Source organism: Poecile atricapillus, chromosome 2 (genome assembly GCF_030490865.1).
Source record: "Poecile atricapillus isolate bPoeAtr1 chromosome 2, bPoeAtr1.hap1, whole genome shotgun sequence".
In the NCBI taxonomy this organism is placed as follows: domain Eukaryota; kingdom Metazoa; phylum Chordata; class Aves; order Passeriformes; family Paridae; genus Poecile; species Poecile atricapillus.
Window position 1 is genome coordinate 148704463 of NC_081250.1, and position 18243 is coordinate 148722705.

The window sequence follows — 18243 nt, forward strand, 5'->3', positions numbered from 1 at the left end:
ATGGACATCTTTTCTCTGCCAACAGCTCAAGCAGTCTTGGGAGGCTAGAAGAGAGGCACAGTCCACACAAATGTCTGACATTAAGTCCTTCAGCTAGCTGAAAAGATTTATCAGACCTCACAGAAAAGCAGAGAAATCACCAGACTGTATTTCCCCTTGATCTCTCACCAGTGCTTCAGAAAATCTTTTATTTATATGAATGCACACATAAACCTTTCTCCAGTGGTAATTACCACTGTGCTTGGATTTCCACAACAATCACAGATCAAATAAATGGACAGTAAAACTCACTAAATGTGCAGTGGTAAGAAAAAAGTGATCTCCAAGACTTATTGCACTCCTCTAGCTACTCCACTAAGCTCCACTGGCTTTTTTATTTGATGCCATTTGATGCCTAGTTTGGTGCCCTTTGATTGCCATTTGATGCCAAGTTTGTGATTAATTTGGTGTTGGCTGTCAACAGATAACTCATTTGAAGCCTCACAGTTTCTAATACACTTCTTCACCACTGAACATCTGTTGGAATAAGAAAATTCCATCTAGGAAAGGTGTAATGAATCAGAGCATCACACAAGAAATGTACAGTTATACTATTCCAGTTCCCAGAGGGACAGCAGAAAAGTGTGTCTGTTTACCTGGAATCTCATCAGTCCCCCCATTGGTGTGTTTGAACCGGTCTCCTTCCACGTGGACGTTTGGACACAGGACATCTGAAAAGCAAAAGAACCAGTACAAAATTATGCCAAGGAAACACATCATTTTGGAAGCTTCAGAACTAACAAAGGTTGATCTTCTGGGTTGTGTTCAGAACCTGTGTGTGGCACCTCAGCAATAATTCCATCCCAGGATCTGCACATCCTAAATACCCTTCCTCTCCCCTATAGCCTAAATTCATCATGGACAAGAGACTCAGTACAGTATGTCTGCTTTTGAGTCTCTTTTTTCTGCCTGTCCAGACAGGAAGACAGAATAGATGAACTGAGCCTTTCCATCAGTTGGACAACACTTTGGGTTTGTGTCTTTCTTCTGTCCATAAATCTGCATGAAATTCACAAAAAATCTTAAAATACAGAATGTGCTTCCACTCTCAGCTTGGCTGGAAGGGAAGTTCTGAAAGGCCAGCTGACATTGGGGTGCTGCCCAAACTTTTCAGAAGGGACAGCTCCTACTGTGGAAAACCTCCCTGAGTTTGTTCAAGCAGAAGGTGGAATTAAATGACTAAAACTTTGAAGAGTATTCACCCCTACACACAGATTTTAAAAATGAAAATACCCAGCCTTTGTCAGACATTTCTCATGCTCCCAATTAATGTCAACACAATTGCAGATAAATGCTTTTCCACAGAGAACTGTCTATGTACCCAATCCTTTCCTGCCAAACCTTTGAAATCACTTTTATTTGTGCTTTCTTTTTCCAGATTGATAGGTTATTGCACACTTGTAAACAACAGGGACAGGTAGCTCAAGGGATCAGTTTAATGAGAAGAACTAGTAGAGCTATCAGGTCTGTATATGTTCAATATTATAACAATAACAAAAACAACAACAATAGTAACAACAACAATAACAATATTAAATACAGATAATGATATGTATAATATTGGACTTTTTAAAGCAGGTCCAGAGGAGGGCCATAAAGATAATCTGAGGCCTTGAGCACCTCTCCTGTGAAAACAGGCTGAGAGAGCTGGGATTGTTCAGCCTGGAGAAGGGAAAGCTCCAGGAAGACCTTATAGCACCTTCCACTAATTAAAAGGGACTTTCAAAAAGTGTAGAAAGGACCTTTCACATGGGCAGGTAGAGATAGGGACAATTTTTTATTACCTCTTAAAGAACTGTAGCCTCACTTTTGCCTTTATTTTACAAATGTCCTGGACTTCTTTTGGCCCCTCTCCCCCTGCCTGCATCTAAGGAATGAACATAAGTAGCTGGCAAGGGAAAGAAGTTTATTGCAATGCTCACTTTCCAGTCACTTTCCAGCCACAAAATAATTCACAGAGGCTCAAACGAGGTTGGTACTTTCCCATCCCAGTTATTAGCACAGCTCTGTGTGCCCAAAGGAGCAGAGTGCTGGACTTGCAGCACATCCATCAGTCCCAAGGAGCCACCAGGTCTCACTGCCACACCCAGGGCTGCATTGTTAGGAAGGCAAGACAAAAGCTGTCCTCCTGCTGGAGCCTTTCTATGAAACCCCTGACACAGGTGAACATTTTAGTGTCAAGCAGCATTTATGCCCATTTTTTGCAGCTACTGCCAGGCAAAACTCCAAGTAAACACTTGTGATGCTCAGAGGATTTGCAGCAATGAGCACCTACTGGAAATAGCAGAGACAGTAACAAAATCTGCACTGCAGCTAAGGCTCTGATAATTTGTAAATCTTTACAGATTTATAGAAGAGAAAACACAGCTGACTGACCAGAGCTTGCAGCCTCTGCTCCTTGCTTCATCCTCTGCTTACAGTTGCCTTTAAATATGTATTGTTTTTGAAACTTCTTTCTTGTCTGCAACCTTATATAATATTCTGTCAATCAGTTGCTTTATCCAAGATTTTTATCAGCAAAGATTTTGCATTTATATCCATGGAGTTCATGGAAATTTTTAATAGCACCAGAAGTGCTAAATATCCCTTTACAGTTGCATCAGGAATGATGACTTGCCACTGACACCTGCTACATTATATCAGTCAGCTTTTAATCCATTGTAGAGTGCTACTTTTTAATGCAAATGCAATTCAATACATAGTAACAATGCCTAAAAAAATGTACTTTATTAAAGAACAAATGTACTTTATCAAGGTAGTTACCATATCAACCAAACTGTAACTCTGCAGAAGAAAATTAGTTTTGTTAGAGATGACCTCTTTCTCATAAAATTATAATTCTTGAATAGGGATACATAATAATTCCTATTCTGTAATACTTTATTCATTGGCTTCAACATCAAATATTACTTTTTTATGGGTGTGATGAGGAAAATTGCTCTATAGCTATACATATGGACCATTTTTCAGTTTCTAATAGCCTTACATTATCATCATTTCAAAGGCCCATAATTAGAGGGACTGGGAAGCTCTATGTGTGTAAATCTGCAGATGACACCAAGCTGAGTGATGCTGTTGACACATCTGAAGGATGGGGCCATCCAGAGGGACCTGGACAAGCACGAGAAGTGGCTCATGGAAATCTCATGAGGTTTAACAAGACCAGCTGCTGGTGCTGCACCTGGGTTGGGACAACCCCCGGTATCCATCCAGGCTGGGGAGTGCAGGCACTGCGAGCAGCCCTGCCCAGAAGGACCTGGGGGTGCAGGTGGGTGAGGGGCTGGACTGGAGCTGTCCACGTGCACTGGCAGCCCAGGAACCCCCTGTGTCCTTGCTTTGTATGAGCTTCCTGTTGAGGGAAGCATTTCTGAAAGCAATTTAACTGCAGATCCCCCCTTTTCTGTAAGCAAATCACACTGAGATCTGTTTGATGAGGAGGGACTTAAGCCTCACTTTTAAACATCATTTTTTTAGAACCTTCCCTATGAAAAAATGCCAAAGCTCTTAAACATTTTAAAAGCAAGAAACAAGATGTCCTACACATTCTGCAAAGAGACGTGTCAGAAGAACATGTTGGTTCAGGAACATTCACTAGCACTAAAATAACATTAAATAACCTAATGTCATTAAAATGTAACAATAGGGCTGTAAGTCTGGAAAAGAAGAGTGATCTGGTTGTTTGAATGTCTTTGCCTCCAAGTCATTTCAAAAGAAATTCAAGGAAACAGGATAGAAAACAAAGGGGAAAACAAAAGAGAATGAGAAAGGAGTGGAGAGAAAAGCAGATGGGGAGGGGAGGGGAGGGGAGGGGAGGGGAGGGGAGGGGAGGGGAGGGGAGGGGAGGGGAGGGGAGGGGAGGGGAGGTGCGGGAAGGTGCGGGAAGGGAAGGTGCGGGAAGGTGCGGGAAGGTGCGGGAAGGTGCGGGAAGGGAAGGTGCGGGAAGGGAAGGGAAGGTGCGGGAAGGTGCGGGAAGGTGCGGGAAGGGAAGGTGCGGGAAGGGAAGGGAAGGGAAGGGAAGGGAAGGGAAGGGAAGGGAAGGGAAGGGAAGGGAAGGGAAGGGAAGGGAAGGGAAGGGAAGGGAAGGGAAGGGAAGGGAAGGGAAGGGAAGGGAAGGGAAGGGAAGGGAAGGGAAGGGAAGGGAAGGGAAGGGAAGGGAAGGGAAGGTGCGGGAAGGGAAGGTGCGGGAAGGGAAGGGAAGGTGCGGGAAGGGAAGGGAAGGGAAGGGAAGGGAAGGGAAGGGAAGGGAAGGGAAGGGAAGGGAAGGGAAGGGAAGGGAAGGGAAGGGAAGGGAAGGGAAGGGAAGGGAAGGGAAGGGAAGGGAAGGGAAGGGAAGGGAAGGGTAGGTGCGGGAAGGGAAGGTGCGGGAAGGGAAGGGAAGGTGCGGGAAGGGAAGGGAAGGTGCGGGAAGGGAAGGTGCGGGAAGGGAAGGGAAGGTGCGGGAAGGTGCGGGAAGGGAAGGGAAGGGAAGGGAAGGGAAGGGAAGGGAAGGGAAGGGAAGGGAAGGGAAGGGAAGGGAAGGGAAGGGAAGGGAAGGGAAGGGAAGGGAAGGGAAGGGAAGGGAAGGGAAGGGAAGGGAAGGGAAGGGAAGGGAAGGGAAGGGAAGGGAAGGGAAGGTGCGGGAAGGGAAGGTGCGGGAAGGGAAGGTGCGGGAAGGGAAGGTGCGGGAAGGGAAGGGAAGGGAAGGGAAGGGAAGGGAAGGGAAGGGAAGGGAAGGGAAGGGAAGGGAAGGGAAGGGAAGGGAAGGGAAGGGAAGGGAAGGGAAGGGAAGGGAAGGGAAGGGAAGGGAAGGGAAGGGAAGGGAAGGGAAGGTGCGGGAAGGGAAGGTGCGGGAAGGGAAGGGAAGGGAAGGGAAGGGAAGGGAAGGGAAGGGAAGGGAAGGGAAGGGAAGGGAAGGGAAGGGAAGGGAAGGGAAGGGAAGGGAAGGGAAGGGAAGGGAAGGGAAGGGAAGGGAAGGGAAGGGAAGGGAAGGGAAGGGAAGGGAAGGTGCGGGAAGGGAAGGTGCGGGAAGGTGCGGGAAGGGAAGGTGCGGGAAGGTGCGGGAAGGGAAGGTGCGGGAAGGGAAGGGAAGGGAAGGGAAGGGAAGGGAAGGGAAGGGAAGGGAAGGGAAGGGAAGGGAAGGGAAGGGAAGGGAAGGGAAGGGAAGGGAAGGGAAGGGAAGGGAAGGTGCGGGAAGGTGCGGGAAGGTGCGGGAAGGGAAGGTGCGGGAAGGGAAGGGAAGGTGCGGGAAGGGAAGGGAAGGGAAGGGAAGGGAAGGGAAGGGAAGGGAAGGGAAGGGAAGGGAAGGGAAGGGAAGGGAAGGGAAGGGAAGGGAAGGGAAGGGAAGGGAAGGGAAGGGAAGGGAAGGGAAGGGAAGGGAAGGGAAGGGAAGGGAAGGGAAGGGAAGGGAAGGGAAGGTGCGGGAAGGGAAGGGAAGGGAAGGGAAGGGAAGGGAAGGGAAGGGAAGGGAAGGGAAGGGAAGGGAAGGGAAGGGAAGGGAAGGGAAGGGAAGGGAAGGGAAGGGAAGGGAAGGGAAGGGAAGGGAAGGGAAGGGAAGGGAAGGGAAGGGAAGGGAAGGGAAGGGAAGGGAAGGGAAGGGAAGGTGCGGGAAGGGAAGGGAAGGTGCGGGAAGGGAAGGGAAGGGAAGGTGCGGGAAGGGAAGGGAAGGGAAGGGAAGGGAAGGGAAGGGAAGGGAAGGGAAGGGAAGGGAAGGGAAGGGAAGGGAAGGGAAGGGAAGGGAAGGGAAGGGAAGGGAAGGGAAGGGAAGGGAAGGGAAGGGAAGGGAAGGGAAGGGAAGGGAAGGGAAGGGAAGGGAAGGGAAGGGAAGGGAAGGGAAGGGAAGGGAAGGGAAGGGAAGGTGCGGGAAGGGAAGGTGCGGGAAGGGAAGGTGCGGGAAGGGAAGGGAAGGTGCGGGAAGGGAAGGTGCGGGAAGGGAAGGGAAGGTGCGGGAAGGGAAGGTGCGGGAAGGGAAGGGAAGGTGCGGGAAGGTGCGGGAAGGTGCGGGAAGGTGCGGGAAGGTGCGGGAAGGGAAGGGAAGGGAAGGTGCGGGAAGGGAAGGGAAGGGAAGGTGCGGGAAGGGAAGGGAAGGGAAGGGAAGGGAAGGGAAGGGAAGGGAAGGGAAGGGAAGGGAAGGGAAGGGAAGGGAAGGGAAGGGAAGGGAAGGGAAGGGAAGGGAAGGGAAGGGAAGGGAAGGGAAGGGAAGGTGCGGGAAGGTGCGGGAAGGGAAGGTGCGGGAAGGTGCGGGAAGGTGCGGGAAGGTGCGGGAAGGGAAGGGAAGGGAAGGGAAGGGAAGGGAAGGGAAGGGAAGGGAAGGGAAGGGAAGGGAAGGGAAGGGAAGGGAAGGGAAGGGAAGGGAAGGGAAGGGAAGGGAAGGGAAGGGAAGGGAAGGGAAGGGAAGGGAAGGTGCGGGAAGGGAAGGGAAGGTGCGGGAAGGTGCGGGAAGGGAAGGTGCGGGAAGGTGCGGGAAGGGAAGGGAAGGGAAGGGAAGGGAAGGGAAGGGAAGGGAAGGGAAGGGAAGGGAAGGGAAGGGAAGGGAAGGGAAGGGAAGGGAAGGGAAGGGAAGGGAAGGGAAGGGAAGGGAAGGGAAGGGAAGGTGCGGGAAGGGAAGGGAAGGTGCGGGAAGGTGCGGGAAGGGAAGGGAAGGGAAGGTGCGGGAAGGGAAGGTGCGGGAAGGGAAGGGAAGGGAAGGGAAGGGAAGGGAAGGGAAGGGAAGGGAAGGGAAGGGAAGGTGCGGGAAGGGAAGGTGCGGGAAGGGAAGGTGCGGGAAGGGAAGGGAAGGGAAGGGAAGGGAAGGGAAGGGAAGGGAAGGGAAGGGAAGGGAAGGGAAGGGAAGGGAAGGGAAGGGAAGGGAAGGGAAGGGAAGGGAAGGGAAGGGAAGGGAAGGGAAGGGAAGGGAAGGGAAGGGAAGGGAAGGGAAGGGAAGGGAAGGGAAGGTGCGGGAAGGGAAGGTGCGGGAAGGTGCGGGAAGGGAAGGGAAGGGAAGGGAAGGGAAGGGAAGGGAAGGGAAGGGAAGGGAAGGGAAGGGAAGGGAAGGGAAGGGAAGGGAAGGGAAGGGAAGGGAAGGGAAGGGAAGGGAAGGGAAGGGAAGGGAAGGGAAGGGAAGGGAAGGGAAGGGAAGGGGGCACTATTGTGTGTGTTATAGACATTCCTGGCCAGGAATGGTGTGATTCTGCTGCCCCTTAGGGTTTTCTATAGAGAAACCTTCCCTGTAAAGTGACAAACACAAGTCCCTGTTGTCACCTTTCCATCCTTGTGTCCGTAGGACCCTGCTGAAAGAGTTTCTTAATTTTCATTTTGATTCTTTCAAGGATAAGCCAGCCCTCAGCTGCCAAGGGCTCCTCTGGGGACTTGTGTATAATGAATGCTGAACATGTGTAGCTGTCAAGTTCCACAAGAATAAAGTAGAGAGGTGAGAATAGAAACACAAGAAGGTTAAAGCAAACATTATTTATTACCATGTTTCTTTTTTTCCTTTCCAGACTGAGAACTTCAGGATTCCAGAATCTCAGCAGCACCCAGTGCACTGACAGAGAGACTCATGCACTCTGAATCTCCATCATTATTCCATTCCCACAAGAGAAATTCTCTTATTTCTCTCAAAAGGTGTGATATTCCCAGCCCAAATATTGGAGTTGTCTCATCCCCTGACATTGAAGTTTAGTCTCTCATAATCCTATCCATGAATAAGGCAGTGCAGGGCAAATGCAAGCTTCCCTGAAAGTTCTCTCCCAAAACTTTAGAACAGACAGCCTGGTAAGAAACAGGAATTTGGATTAAGGGGTGGGTGGGTTTCATATTCTTATGTAGATAGTATTGCAGATTTTTTCTACATTGAAATAATTTTCCCATTGAAGATTGCACTTAATGGAGAAGGGGCCTGGTGAGAAATTTTTTTCTTAAAGTCAAGAATATTTCATGAAAGTAGTTTCTCAGAGGAGCTTTCTCTGAGCCCATTAGCTCTGTTCTTTAATTACGCAGGCGGTTCTCTGTGCAGCCATTCCTCCAGCACATTCAATTCCCTGCAGTCAGTTGATGACTCCTATATATAGTACCACCTTTATTTGTTCTTTTCTTTTCTTTTATAAAACATTGCACATAGACAATTTTATAGCCTCCAAATTTAAGGGGCTTTTTTCCACCACTCTTTTAAAAATGCTTCTTTTGAAAGAATACCTTCACTCTCTGCCCATATTAACTGAATATTTTTTGGCAAATGTTTGTTGTCAGATATTCTTTCTCTGAAAATGAACCAATCCATAAAGTGCCACCCACCATGGAAACAAATTTACAAGGAAAAGCGAGAAATTTTTTTCAGCTACACTGGCAGTGTAATGATACTGCAATAGTGTCTGTACTAACACTATAATTTGTAGCAAGGTGTAGGTACAACAGAGCATCATAGCAATTATATGATTACACCTTGCAGCTTAATGTCTTGTGCAACTTTCCTTTCCTTTCTGAAATCACACTGAATCTTAACACCATGGAGTCTGAAGTCCATCCAGACCAGGAAAATCACCTGTTTGTGGCTGCTGAAGCCAAGGTCAGTTCTGTGTTTTTTCCTTCAAATAATGCCCACATTGATGCTGGATGAGATTTCCATATTTGCTTTCACACAAAGGCTCTCTGTCACTACAGTGATAGAATCATGGAGTGTTTTGGGCTGGAAAGGACCTTAAAGATCCTGTTTCCAGTCCTCTGCCACGGGCAAGGACATCTTCCACTAGACCAAGTTTCTTAGGGCCCCATCCAGCCTGGCCTTGAACACTTCCAGAGATCCAGCATCCACAGCTTCTCTAGCCAACATGTTCCAGTACCTCACCACGCTCACAGTGAAGAATTTCTTCATGATATCTATATAAACCTGCCCTCTTCCAACTTAAAACCATTGCCCTTTTTCTATCACTACAAACCCTTGCCAAAAACCCCTCTCCAGCTCTCTTGTAGAGATCATAAATGCTCAAGATGAAATGAACAGGGAATAGCAAACCCTCTCCACAGCACAGCTTTCAGGTAAAGGAAACACAGCCACTGCCCACCCTACTCCTCATAAAGCTGTCACATTTTTCCACTAAAAGATTTTTCTGAAAATGCATCAGTGCCCAGCTGAACTGCTCCCCAGGCTGCTCTGTCTGCTAAGAAAGTCCCAAGTGATTCAGAGGGACTCTGGGTATCTGTGGCCACAGGGCTCCCTCTCATTTTCCAGCACAGTAGCCAGAAAAAGTGAATCTCTGTGTGACCATCCCCTCAGTGCTGGCACTGCTCAGCAGATGGTGCGTTTCACACAGAGAGTAAGCAAAATTACTGCAGGGTATTATACCCCAGAGAACTTGCATGCAACACATATTTAAGGTCCCAGGCAAGAGGACACTCTTTGAAAGACTCTTTCTATAGAATGGAGAAACAGGGCTCCTTCAAAGAGCATTTCAGAGCAGAAATCCAATTTAGGTGCCCTGACGTAGCCCTGAAAAAGCTACCCTCTTCCTATTGTTTCTAGGGGAAATCTAGGAACACACAGTTCCCAAATTAGACATCTATCAAAGGCACCAGAGTTACATCCATCCAATTAAAACAAGCATGGTTGGGTGCATTCCTGAGCACTGGGGCCAAGGCATGCTGAAGCCCATATCTATGCTAGTAAATGGTCTTAGCCTCCAAAAGGAGAGGGCTGCTGACCTCAAACACTCCCTGGCATGTTGAAGCACCCATCTGGGGCCCAGAAATGTTCCAGTGGAGTGTCAGCTTGTCTGGGGCAAAACGTGCCAGACCCCAGGGCAGATGAGTGCATTCCACTGCCCAGGAATGCTTCTGGTCACATTTACAGTTACTAGTTTAGAGACAGCCCATAAATATCATCCTTTGCTAAGAGTTCTCTAATACAGATCAAAAAGACCCTCTTGAGCAACAAATGATCAAATCAATGCTAATTGATTTTATGGTCACAGGCCACCCATCCTTAAATGCATTCAGTGCAAATGGAAAAGTGGGAAGGGGGCTGTGTGCCCAGCTAAGAAATACTGTATCCTTTTCAAATAGGGACAGCAGGAATGCAGGGAGTTCTGGAATTTGCAAAGCACTTGAAGTCCTTTTGAAGGTGAAAAAGTAAATTAAAAAAAAAAAAAAAGGTTAAATTATTCTCCTACACTTTTCTTTCTGTCCTGCCTCACTTACACTGGAGCTTCACTTTAGAGAGATGTGAAAAATACTGTTTCCCCACAACGTGGCAGGCTGCACTGTGCATTTATACCATCTTCTCACCCTGGATCTGAGCATCTCTCTCTTCTCCTTTTGTTACTATCAATTGCCTTTTTTTTATTTTTAATTTCTCTCTGTCCTGTGCTCTGGATCTTGATTCCAAAAGAGACAATGCTACTAGAGGTACTCCCACCCCAACAGCACACAAGAAGTGACAGCTACACACCTCCACCAGAACAGGGAATCCTTTATAGCCCATCAGCCCCATCTCTAGGCTCACCTCATAATGTAACTCTTAGCTCAGCTTCAGATGCACTTTAAAATTTTCTAGAGAGGTTCCTGAATCTCGGTGAGGACTCATCTTTCCAAAGGATACCTGCACTGCAGGATACTCAGAGAACCTCTCCCTCCCTAATGCACCCACACAAATGCAAGAAACTCGTAGTATGACTGGCAGCAGAAGTATATTGTCAAGAGGACTGATGCAATTAGCACTGTTTAAGTGAGCAGCATACAGAATTAATTTGCACATGCTCCCACAGGGAATAAGTGGCACTCTGGGAGCTATGAAAATAGCATCAGGCCTTGGCACTTCCAAGCTAATTTGCTTGTGTCTGCCCCTAAACAAACACAGACACTGTGTGCCAAGGAGCTTGTAGGCAAACAGCACAAGGTTTTGAGGAAAGCAATTAGCAGCTGCTCTCCATCGAGGATCTGATTGCTGCTCTGGGGCACGAGTCCACCTCCTTCTCTCATTTTGGGAAAGAGGTGAAGCTTCACCATGCTAAGTGTTCTTGAGTCCAGTGAGCTACAGGGTTTCTCCTGGGTGGCCAACAATTGCCTTGGCACATAAATTGCCATGAGCATGTCTTCATGCTGTTGACCTATAAAATATTTAACAGGATGACATATGGAATTGAGCTGGAGCACATCCTCCAAGAGCCAGCACCCACAGCAACAAGCCCTTCCCCACCGGCTGCTCTATTGGCACAGATGGAACACGTCACTGCTGGTGCAGCTGCTGGGCTCTTTAGCACAATTTTGGGTCTGCCTGTACCTCAGAGGCTGGAGAGAACAGGGTGCTGCAAGGCTAAAAGAGTTTCCTGTTTGGCCTTGTGTCCCAGATGAAGAGCAAAGATCAAAAGTCCTGCTCATGTGGCTGTGGGGGGACAAAACCACCCCACCAAAACGAGGATCCCAAGAGTTCAGAAAGAATAGATCAGCACATAGAGCCTGTCTAGGGGTGCAGATGGGAATGAGTAGTCTGGATGGAACAGAAAGCACTCCAGGTAGATTGTCTCACCTCCTGACCATCTCACAGCTGCAGAACTGCCAAGCATAAAAAAATTCCATCATTCTCTCTCCCTTTCTCAATCATTAAGCTTTAGAAAATAAAGTTTTTATATTCCTGGATTTTGCAGCCTTGGACATGGATCAATTCCAATATCCACCTATGTAATGAATAATAAGATTTCTATGGTGTGTAAGAAGACCAAAGCTAAAACATCTGTGCTTTATACTCCTTTAAAAACTTATAAAGATCAGTAGCACACATGCATTGTTGGTTGTAGAAACAAGAGAAGCACTTCACTAACACAAACAGATCTCTCCTATTTTTTTCCCTGTGCTATTAAACAAGTAATATGGAAGCAAAATTCTGCCTTTCACAAGAGGGATCTGGTAGCAGCAGTAGCAAAAAATGCAAAATCCCTTACAGCAATGGCTGATTTTAGGATGGACTCAAATGTTGTAAAATGCTATGAACACAGGAGAGGTCTTGGGTTTTTTTAAAACTTGTTTTTTAAATAGCAATTCTGTGTTAGTCCTGTAACTGAAACAACTGGAATGATTAAAAATAAACTCAGTGTGAAGCTCTGGTAGGTTGGTTCTCACTGAACAGGAACAATACAGCATTTCTGCTATAAAACCCCATCAATCTCACTTGCAGTCGGCATTCACCAAAGGCACATTCCCCAGATGAGCTCAATGGAGCAGTGCAGCTACAGATCTGCTGAAGCCATCATTTCCCACTGCTGGCTGGAGGGACAAGACAGTCTGTCCATTATCCTTCCATGTGCCACAACATGGAGACAAGAGCGTGGAGTCCCCTCATCTGAGCTCTGCCAGAAAGCTGAGATGCCAAGTCACTGTTTATAATTGATTTTTTTAAAAAGCAAATCCTGGGCAGACCACAAATGTTATTTTATTTGTTAAATTTCTGTAAAAGCAATTACTTGTCCAGAATAATAATGAGAAATCCAGGTAAAGTGTTCTGTTCCCTCACAGTAGTTCCAAAAGTGAATTAATTAGAAGCAACTTGTTTCAAAGCTCATGGCTTTTCAGCTGATCAATAAATATACACTAGCTGTTTTCAAATAATTTCAAAGAGAGAAATATAGCTCAAGGATGAGTTTAAGAGGGACTCTGACTGCCATTACTCTTCTGGTGCAATTATACAACTGCAAATTGAACAGTATCTTCTTCCATGTGGATATTTTTGGGGGCTACTCTAACTGCGGCTCTGGGACTCTGACCAGCAGCAGTATAAATATATCATAAAAAGAAAACAAATAAATTTCTGTATAAATACAAGACATGACTCAGGCTAAGAGTTTGGTTTTGTTTTGTAAAGAATTGTAGCATCACCTTTGCAAAATGGAGAGGGTTTAAGAAATGTGACTTTGGTTTCCTCTTAGAAGAAACCAGGTTAAAATAACATCCTGGCTGAAGGATGCTATTTTATGGATGCACCTCGGGAAACTCAAAAGTTTGCCTGGTTGCTGTCCACATCCTGCTGAATTTGGCCTTTCCTGGGCAGGGCATGGAACGGGCCACACAGAAACAGAAGGTAGCGGCAGGCATGTGCCAGCCCCAAGACCAGCCAGAGAAAGCAATGGGACAATTCTTGGTGGTAAAGCTCTTCAGAAGAGATGTTTTAAGAGCAAGACCTGATAATCTTCATGGGGTTAAACCTTGGGGACACCGATGGAAACAGATTGAGGATGATTGATCATGTGGGAAAAGGGACTGGTCCAAGATCAGGTGCCACCACAAGCTCTCAGAGCTCCATCTCTGCCTTCCAGGGAACTACAGAGTCCACCAGGAAAAAGACATTACTCAAAATGAGTGAAGGATGGCAGAAGCAAGCCCAGTGTTCACTTCTTTACCTCCAAAGTGTTTAATCAGACCATTGATATCTGTAAAGGTCTTAACACATTTAAAGACCTTTAGGAGACTACCTGAGCTTTTTAGCTTTCAGACACACCTTAAAATAGCCAAGTTGAAAGCACTGGTTTCACTTCTGACTTAAACTTTGAAAGATAACTTCAGTCCTATGTTAATTTTATCCAAACAGATTCATCCACCTGCCAGTTCTGAACATGCCACCAGGTCCAAACTTTCTAGGGAGGTCTGCATAAGGTCTGGGTCCTTCCTTCCCATGGGCACTTCAGCAATCTCTCTTCAAAAGACTAAAAGTAGCCAAAAGCGAAACAACTTAACCAGAAGTGGTTTTGAGGGCATCTGCCCCCTCCACACTCTGCTAAACAAAGGATGTGACAAGTAGAGCCTAGAAAATAAGGGTCTGTTAGCAATAAATAAAAGGTACAACCTGGGCTATGTTACTCAAGCCAGGTGCACAGAGTTCAAATGCCAATTTCCCCTTTCTTTCCCCTGACAGAGTTTTCCCTGCTCAAAAATGTCAACCACTCATTTTTAAGGAGGTCTAAGAAGATGTTTCAGACAAGACAACTCTGCAAGAAGGGAAAAGGGAAAGAATCAAACCGGAGCACAAAAAAAAAAGGAGTCAAGAGGGAGAAAGCACAGGGGTATCAATCAGCATCTATAGCTCTGCCACCTCTGGGTATTGAGATTTTCAATCCCTACTAAAAGCTTATCTGTGCCAGGAAAAAACCCATTTATCAAGAACTCTGCATTAATACAGGGCTGCCACACTGTGCAATACACCTGTGCTCTCCTATTCACTTACCTGGAGTCAAGTTGTGCCATTGTAGAGCCAGCCTGCCAGCAGCACAACCCAAGCCTCCCCACAGACATGCCAGGATGAGTAAATGTAAATCTTTTGGCCGCAGAGCCCCAAAAGACACATCCCAGCATGAGAGAATCTGTGTTTCCAGAGGACCTGCAAAGTCAGTCCAGTGGTTCCTGTCCCCATTGTCCTTCTCCTGGGAGCTGAGCACACTGACTTTCCAAAGGGGAACATGGTTTGCATTGATTTTTTAAAACATATTTAAGTAATTGGTATTTTGAACCAAAACCAGAACTTCTCCACTTTGCAAAAACCCCCAAGTTCAAAATAAAGCATTTTAATAGCTTCAAAGATTGTTTTCCCGATCCTTCTTCATGATCAAAAACTCATCTAAATTGGTTTTGCCCAGAACTTTTGATCTTGATGAATTAGCATTTTCCCTATGACAGGCATTTAATTAAGAGGTCCCAAATCAATTCTGAGAGGTTTCTTTTCCTACAAAACACAATGTCTGCTAGCCCATGCACCGAGGGGTATATGGTGTGGGAGGTGGATAATTTTACCTGCTGTCAGTTAGGAATGAGAGATTTGGAATCGACTTAAATCTGAAATAAAATAAAATGTTGCAGGCAGAAGTACAGTGTATTAGCTCAAAAGTTTCTGATGAGTCTTGAAGAACAACATTCAGCATTACGCTCATTGTGCATGCTCCTCTAAAGCCTGAGAAGGAAAGGGGTTTCAAAAAACCTCTTGTCACCTCAGGAAAAGAGATTTGCTGTATCAGATGCCTCAGCAGAAGTTCAGCAAGTTTTCTGTAGTAAAACTGGTCCCCACAAGGTGTTTTTGCAGGGTCACTTCACATTTTGGAGCACATCCAACAGATTTGGGGGTTTTTAATTTTTTTTTATTTACACATCCCTGAATTTTTCTAAGGACTTCTGAAACCTGCCTGTCAAATTTAGGCCAAATACCAATTTCTTTCATTTTGGACTTTTTTTTTCCCCCTCCCTAAGTGATGTTTTTGCAGAGGATATGCTGGGAATTTCTTCATCAGGTGTGGCTGCATAAATGGGAAGTGGAATTTCACAGTCAGTTCTGCATCCTCAGTCTGCATCACTTGGCACGGAGATCCACTAGGATTCTCTTCAGCACAGCCACTTTGGGAGTTTCACCTTTGCACAGTACTAAAGTGAAGATGCTCTCATTGATCCAAAGAGCCACACAGGCTAAACCAGACTCTACTTCTTTAATGTTTTTTTTAACCCTGTCCTATAGAAGAACTGAATCACAGAATCATTAAGATTGGAAAATAGCCCCAAGATCATTGACTCCAACATTTTAACCACCATGTCCATTAAACCATATCACAAAGTACACTCATTTTTTGAACATTTCCAGGGATGGTGACTTCACCACTTCCCTGAGAAGTCTGTTCCAATGCTTAAACAGTCTTTCAGTGAAGAATGTTTTTCTAATATACAACTTATTTTCTTAGGTAATCCTCCCCCTTTCTGCATTGGCAGAAATGTAGATAATAACCTGTATAGTTGATGCCTCAAAAAGTAATTCTTGGAGCTCTTTAGCAATTATTTCCCAGACTTTCTAAGAGAGTGTGTTGGCCACAAAGGAAAATAAAAGCAGGGACAGAGCTTGGCTGAGACATCCATGTGTCTGCACACAAAGAGAGAGCAGCCAGAAGGACTCACAAACACCCAGTAAAGGACAGGGCAACCAGTTTTGGTTTTATCAGGGAGGACAAGAGAAAATCAACCCTGCAGGGTCATTCCCAGTTGCCCATAAAACCCAGAAGCAATGGAGAAGGTGTGGGTGCATGCTACAGAGGAGTTAGATATCTGTGCAGCTGCTGAGCAACCAGAGCTGTTATTTTGCCTGGATCACAGCTTCTGTCCCTCAAGGAAGATGGAAAAATGACATTTCAGCTTTATTTCCTGGGAAAGTTACCTATTCAGAAAGGTTTGACTTGCAGTTATATGTTATCCTTGCAGAGAGAGAACTGGAAGAGGAGCTAATGTTATCAGAGGAACTGCAATCCTAAGGAAGTTCCCAGATGCCTTTCACAGGTGGAATTCCTCCCCTCTTAAAGAGAGACTTGAACATTAAGTGAATGTGGTGAAGGCTTGTGCAAGTTTATCTGACCTGGCTTGCCAAGGTACTGACTTTGGAAGTGGATATTTTAGGTGCTGACCTGAAGAAGAAATTGTTTCCAGGACAGAATCATGGGAGAAAGAATTTGTTCTTGCAGATCTGTGTCAGGGCACATGGTAGGCTGGGACTTTGTGTGTGAAGGAAGGAACAGGGAAGTCTGAAGGCACATTAAAGCTTTTCTTTAGCATTTTCTGATAAGATTATAAATATTCTGTATAATTGCCATTAGGTAGAGAGGCCAAAAACCTGAAGTGGCAAAAGACTGCACATTCATTATAAAAATTATGCAGAACACACATGAGAGGAGAAAGCAGAAGATGGAAAAACAAAGCTGAGGAAGTTAATCCATTTCTTAAAAGAACCTTTTAATAACTCTGAAACACGCTGCACAAGTCCCAGTGTGGACCAGCTGGCCCCTTGCCACCTTCTCCTCCGGGGCAGTGGAAATGGGATCCATCAGCTCAGCAAATAGCGCCGGCGAACAAAGGCCCCACTGCCGGGATTCGCTGGCACCGGCACCATTCCCACGCATCGCCCACATCCCCTCCAGAGAGCAGGGCTGCCTTTGACACGTTCAGCCTGAGTGTCCCTGCCTGGCACCAGCAGCCCAAGCTTTGTCCTTTTCCCCTCCCTGTTTCCTCTGGGTCTTTGGGAGGCCTGAGCCATCCAGGGGGTTCCCTTGCACACTGAGCCGAGCTCATTGTGCTCTGCCCCAGTGAGCACAACTAATAACCACGGTTTGCCTCCTTTAATTGAGGCTCTGAATAACTGGGAGCAAGTACCCACCCTCCAACAAAGGCAGAGCTCCCCTCGCCGCAGCTGCCACTCACGCTGGTCTGTGCTAGGGTGCCACAAAAGCTGAGCTATTTCGTGTGGAAAGCAGCTATCACAAAACCCAGCTATGAGCAAATGGGGGCCAGTGTGGATTCCAGGAAAGTCCCTGTGTCAGAGAGCATGTCCAGCCCTCTGTGCCCCACGCTTGCTGAGCACTAGAAGCTTGGTGAAATTATTTTGCCCTGCAACAGGTTTTCCTAAGAGGCTGCAGAAGCCCAGAGGAATGACATACATGCTGGCAATGGAAATTACCATGGAGGGTGTTTTTCGGCTTGGAATACAAAACAGATTGGCTTTTCTGCAGGCATTGGTAAGAAAAATGCTAATTAGTACAAAGTATGGTGATAGGCCAACTCTCTTGCTCAGTTGCTCATTCATTAAAGTGAAATTAATCTGGATTTAGATCAATGTAAATGAGTGAGGAATGTAGCTGGGTGTTTTGTTTTGTGTACACCCATTTGCTGCTGTTGCTGATCACAAGGAAACAAAGCTAAAAGAGCAGCACAGGACACCTCAAAGTCAGCTCTATCCCTAATGACCAATGCCTGCTATCAAACAAATGTGTCCTGTTACAGCTGCGAGCCCCTAAAACTCAGCCTGAGGATGTGAAGCCATTCCGGTGAACAGAGGTAAATCTAGATAAACCACACAGAAGTAAAAGCAGAAAACAGGAAAGGCAGCTGCCTCAAATTCCCCACGTGGATGGCTCAATGACAGCCTTGGCTTAGTAAGCAGTGAGAAACCTTCATATATAATACAGGAAATCTGGAGAGGAAACCTTAACAGGAGCAGGTAGTGACAGGTCAAGGGGAAATGGCTTCAAACTGAAAAGAGGAGATTTAGATTAGATATAAGGATTAGGAAGAAATTCTTTATTATAAAGGTGATGAAAAATTAGTATAGGTCACCCAGAAAACCTGTGGCTGCCCCATCCCTGGAAGTGTTCAAGGTCAGGTAGAACGGGCCTTTGAGCAACCTGATCAGTCAAAAGGTGTCTCTAGCCCTAGCAGGGAGTTAGAACTAGGTATTATAATTTCTTATAATTT

The 18243-nt window shown here is 46.2% G+C and overlaps 1 protein-coding gene across 1 annotated transcript in view; it reads right to left on the reverse strand.

Moving 5' to 3' along the window:
- The window catches only part of COL22A1 (collagen type XXII alpha 1 chain), a 239702-nt gene that overhangs the window by 170725 nt on the left and 50734 nt on the right, over positions 1–18243 (reverse strand). Inside the window, exon 4 of the mRNA XM_058833583.1 lies at positions 636–710. Coding sequence (XP_058689566.1) covers positions 636–710 — 75 coding nt within the window. The remainder of the gene's footprint in view (positions 1–635; positions 711–18243) is intronic.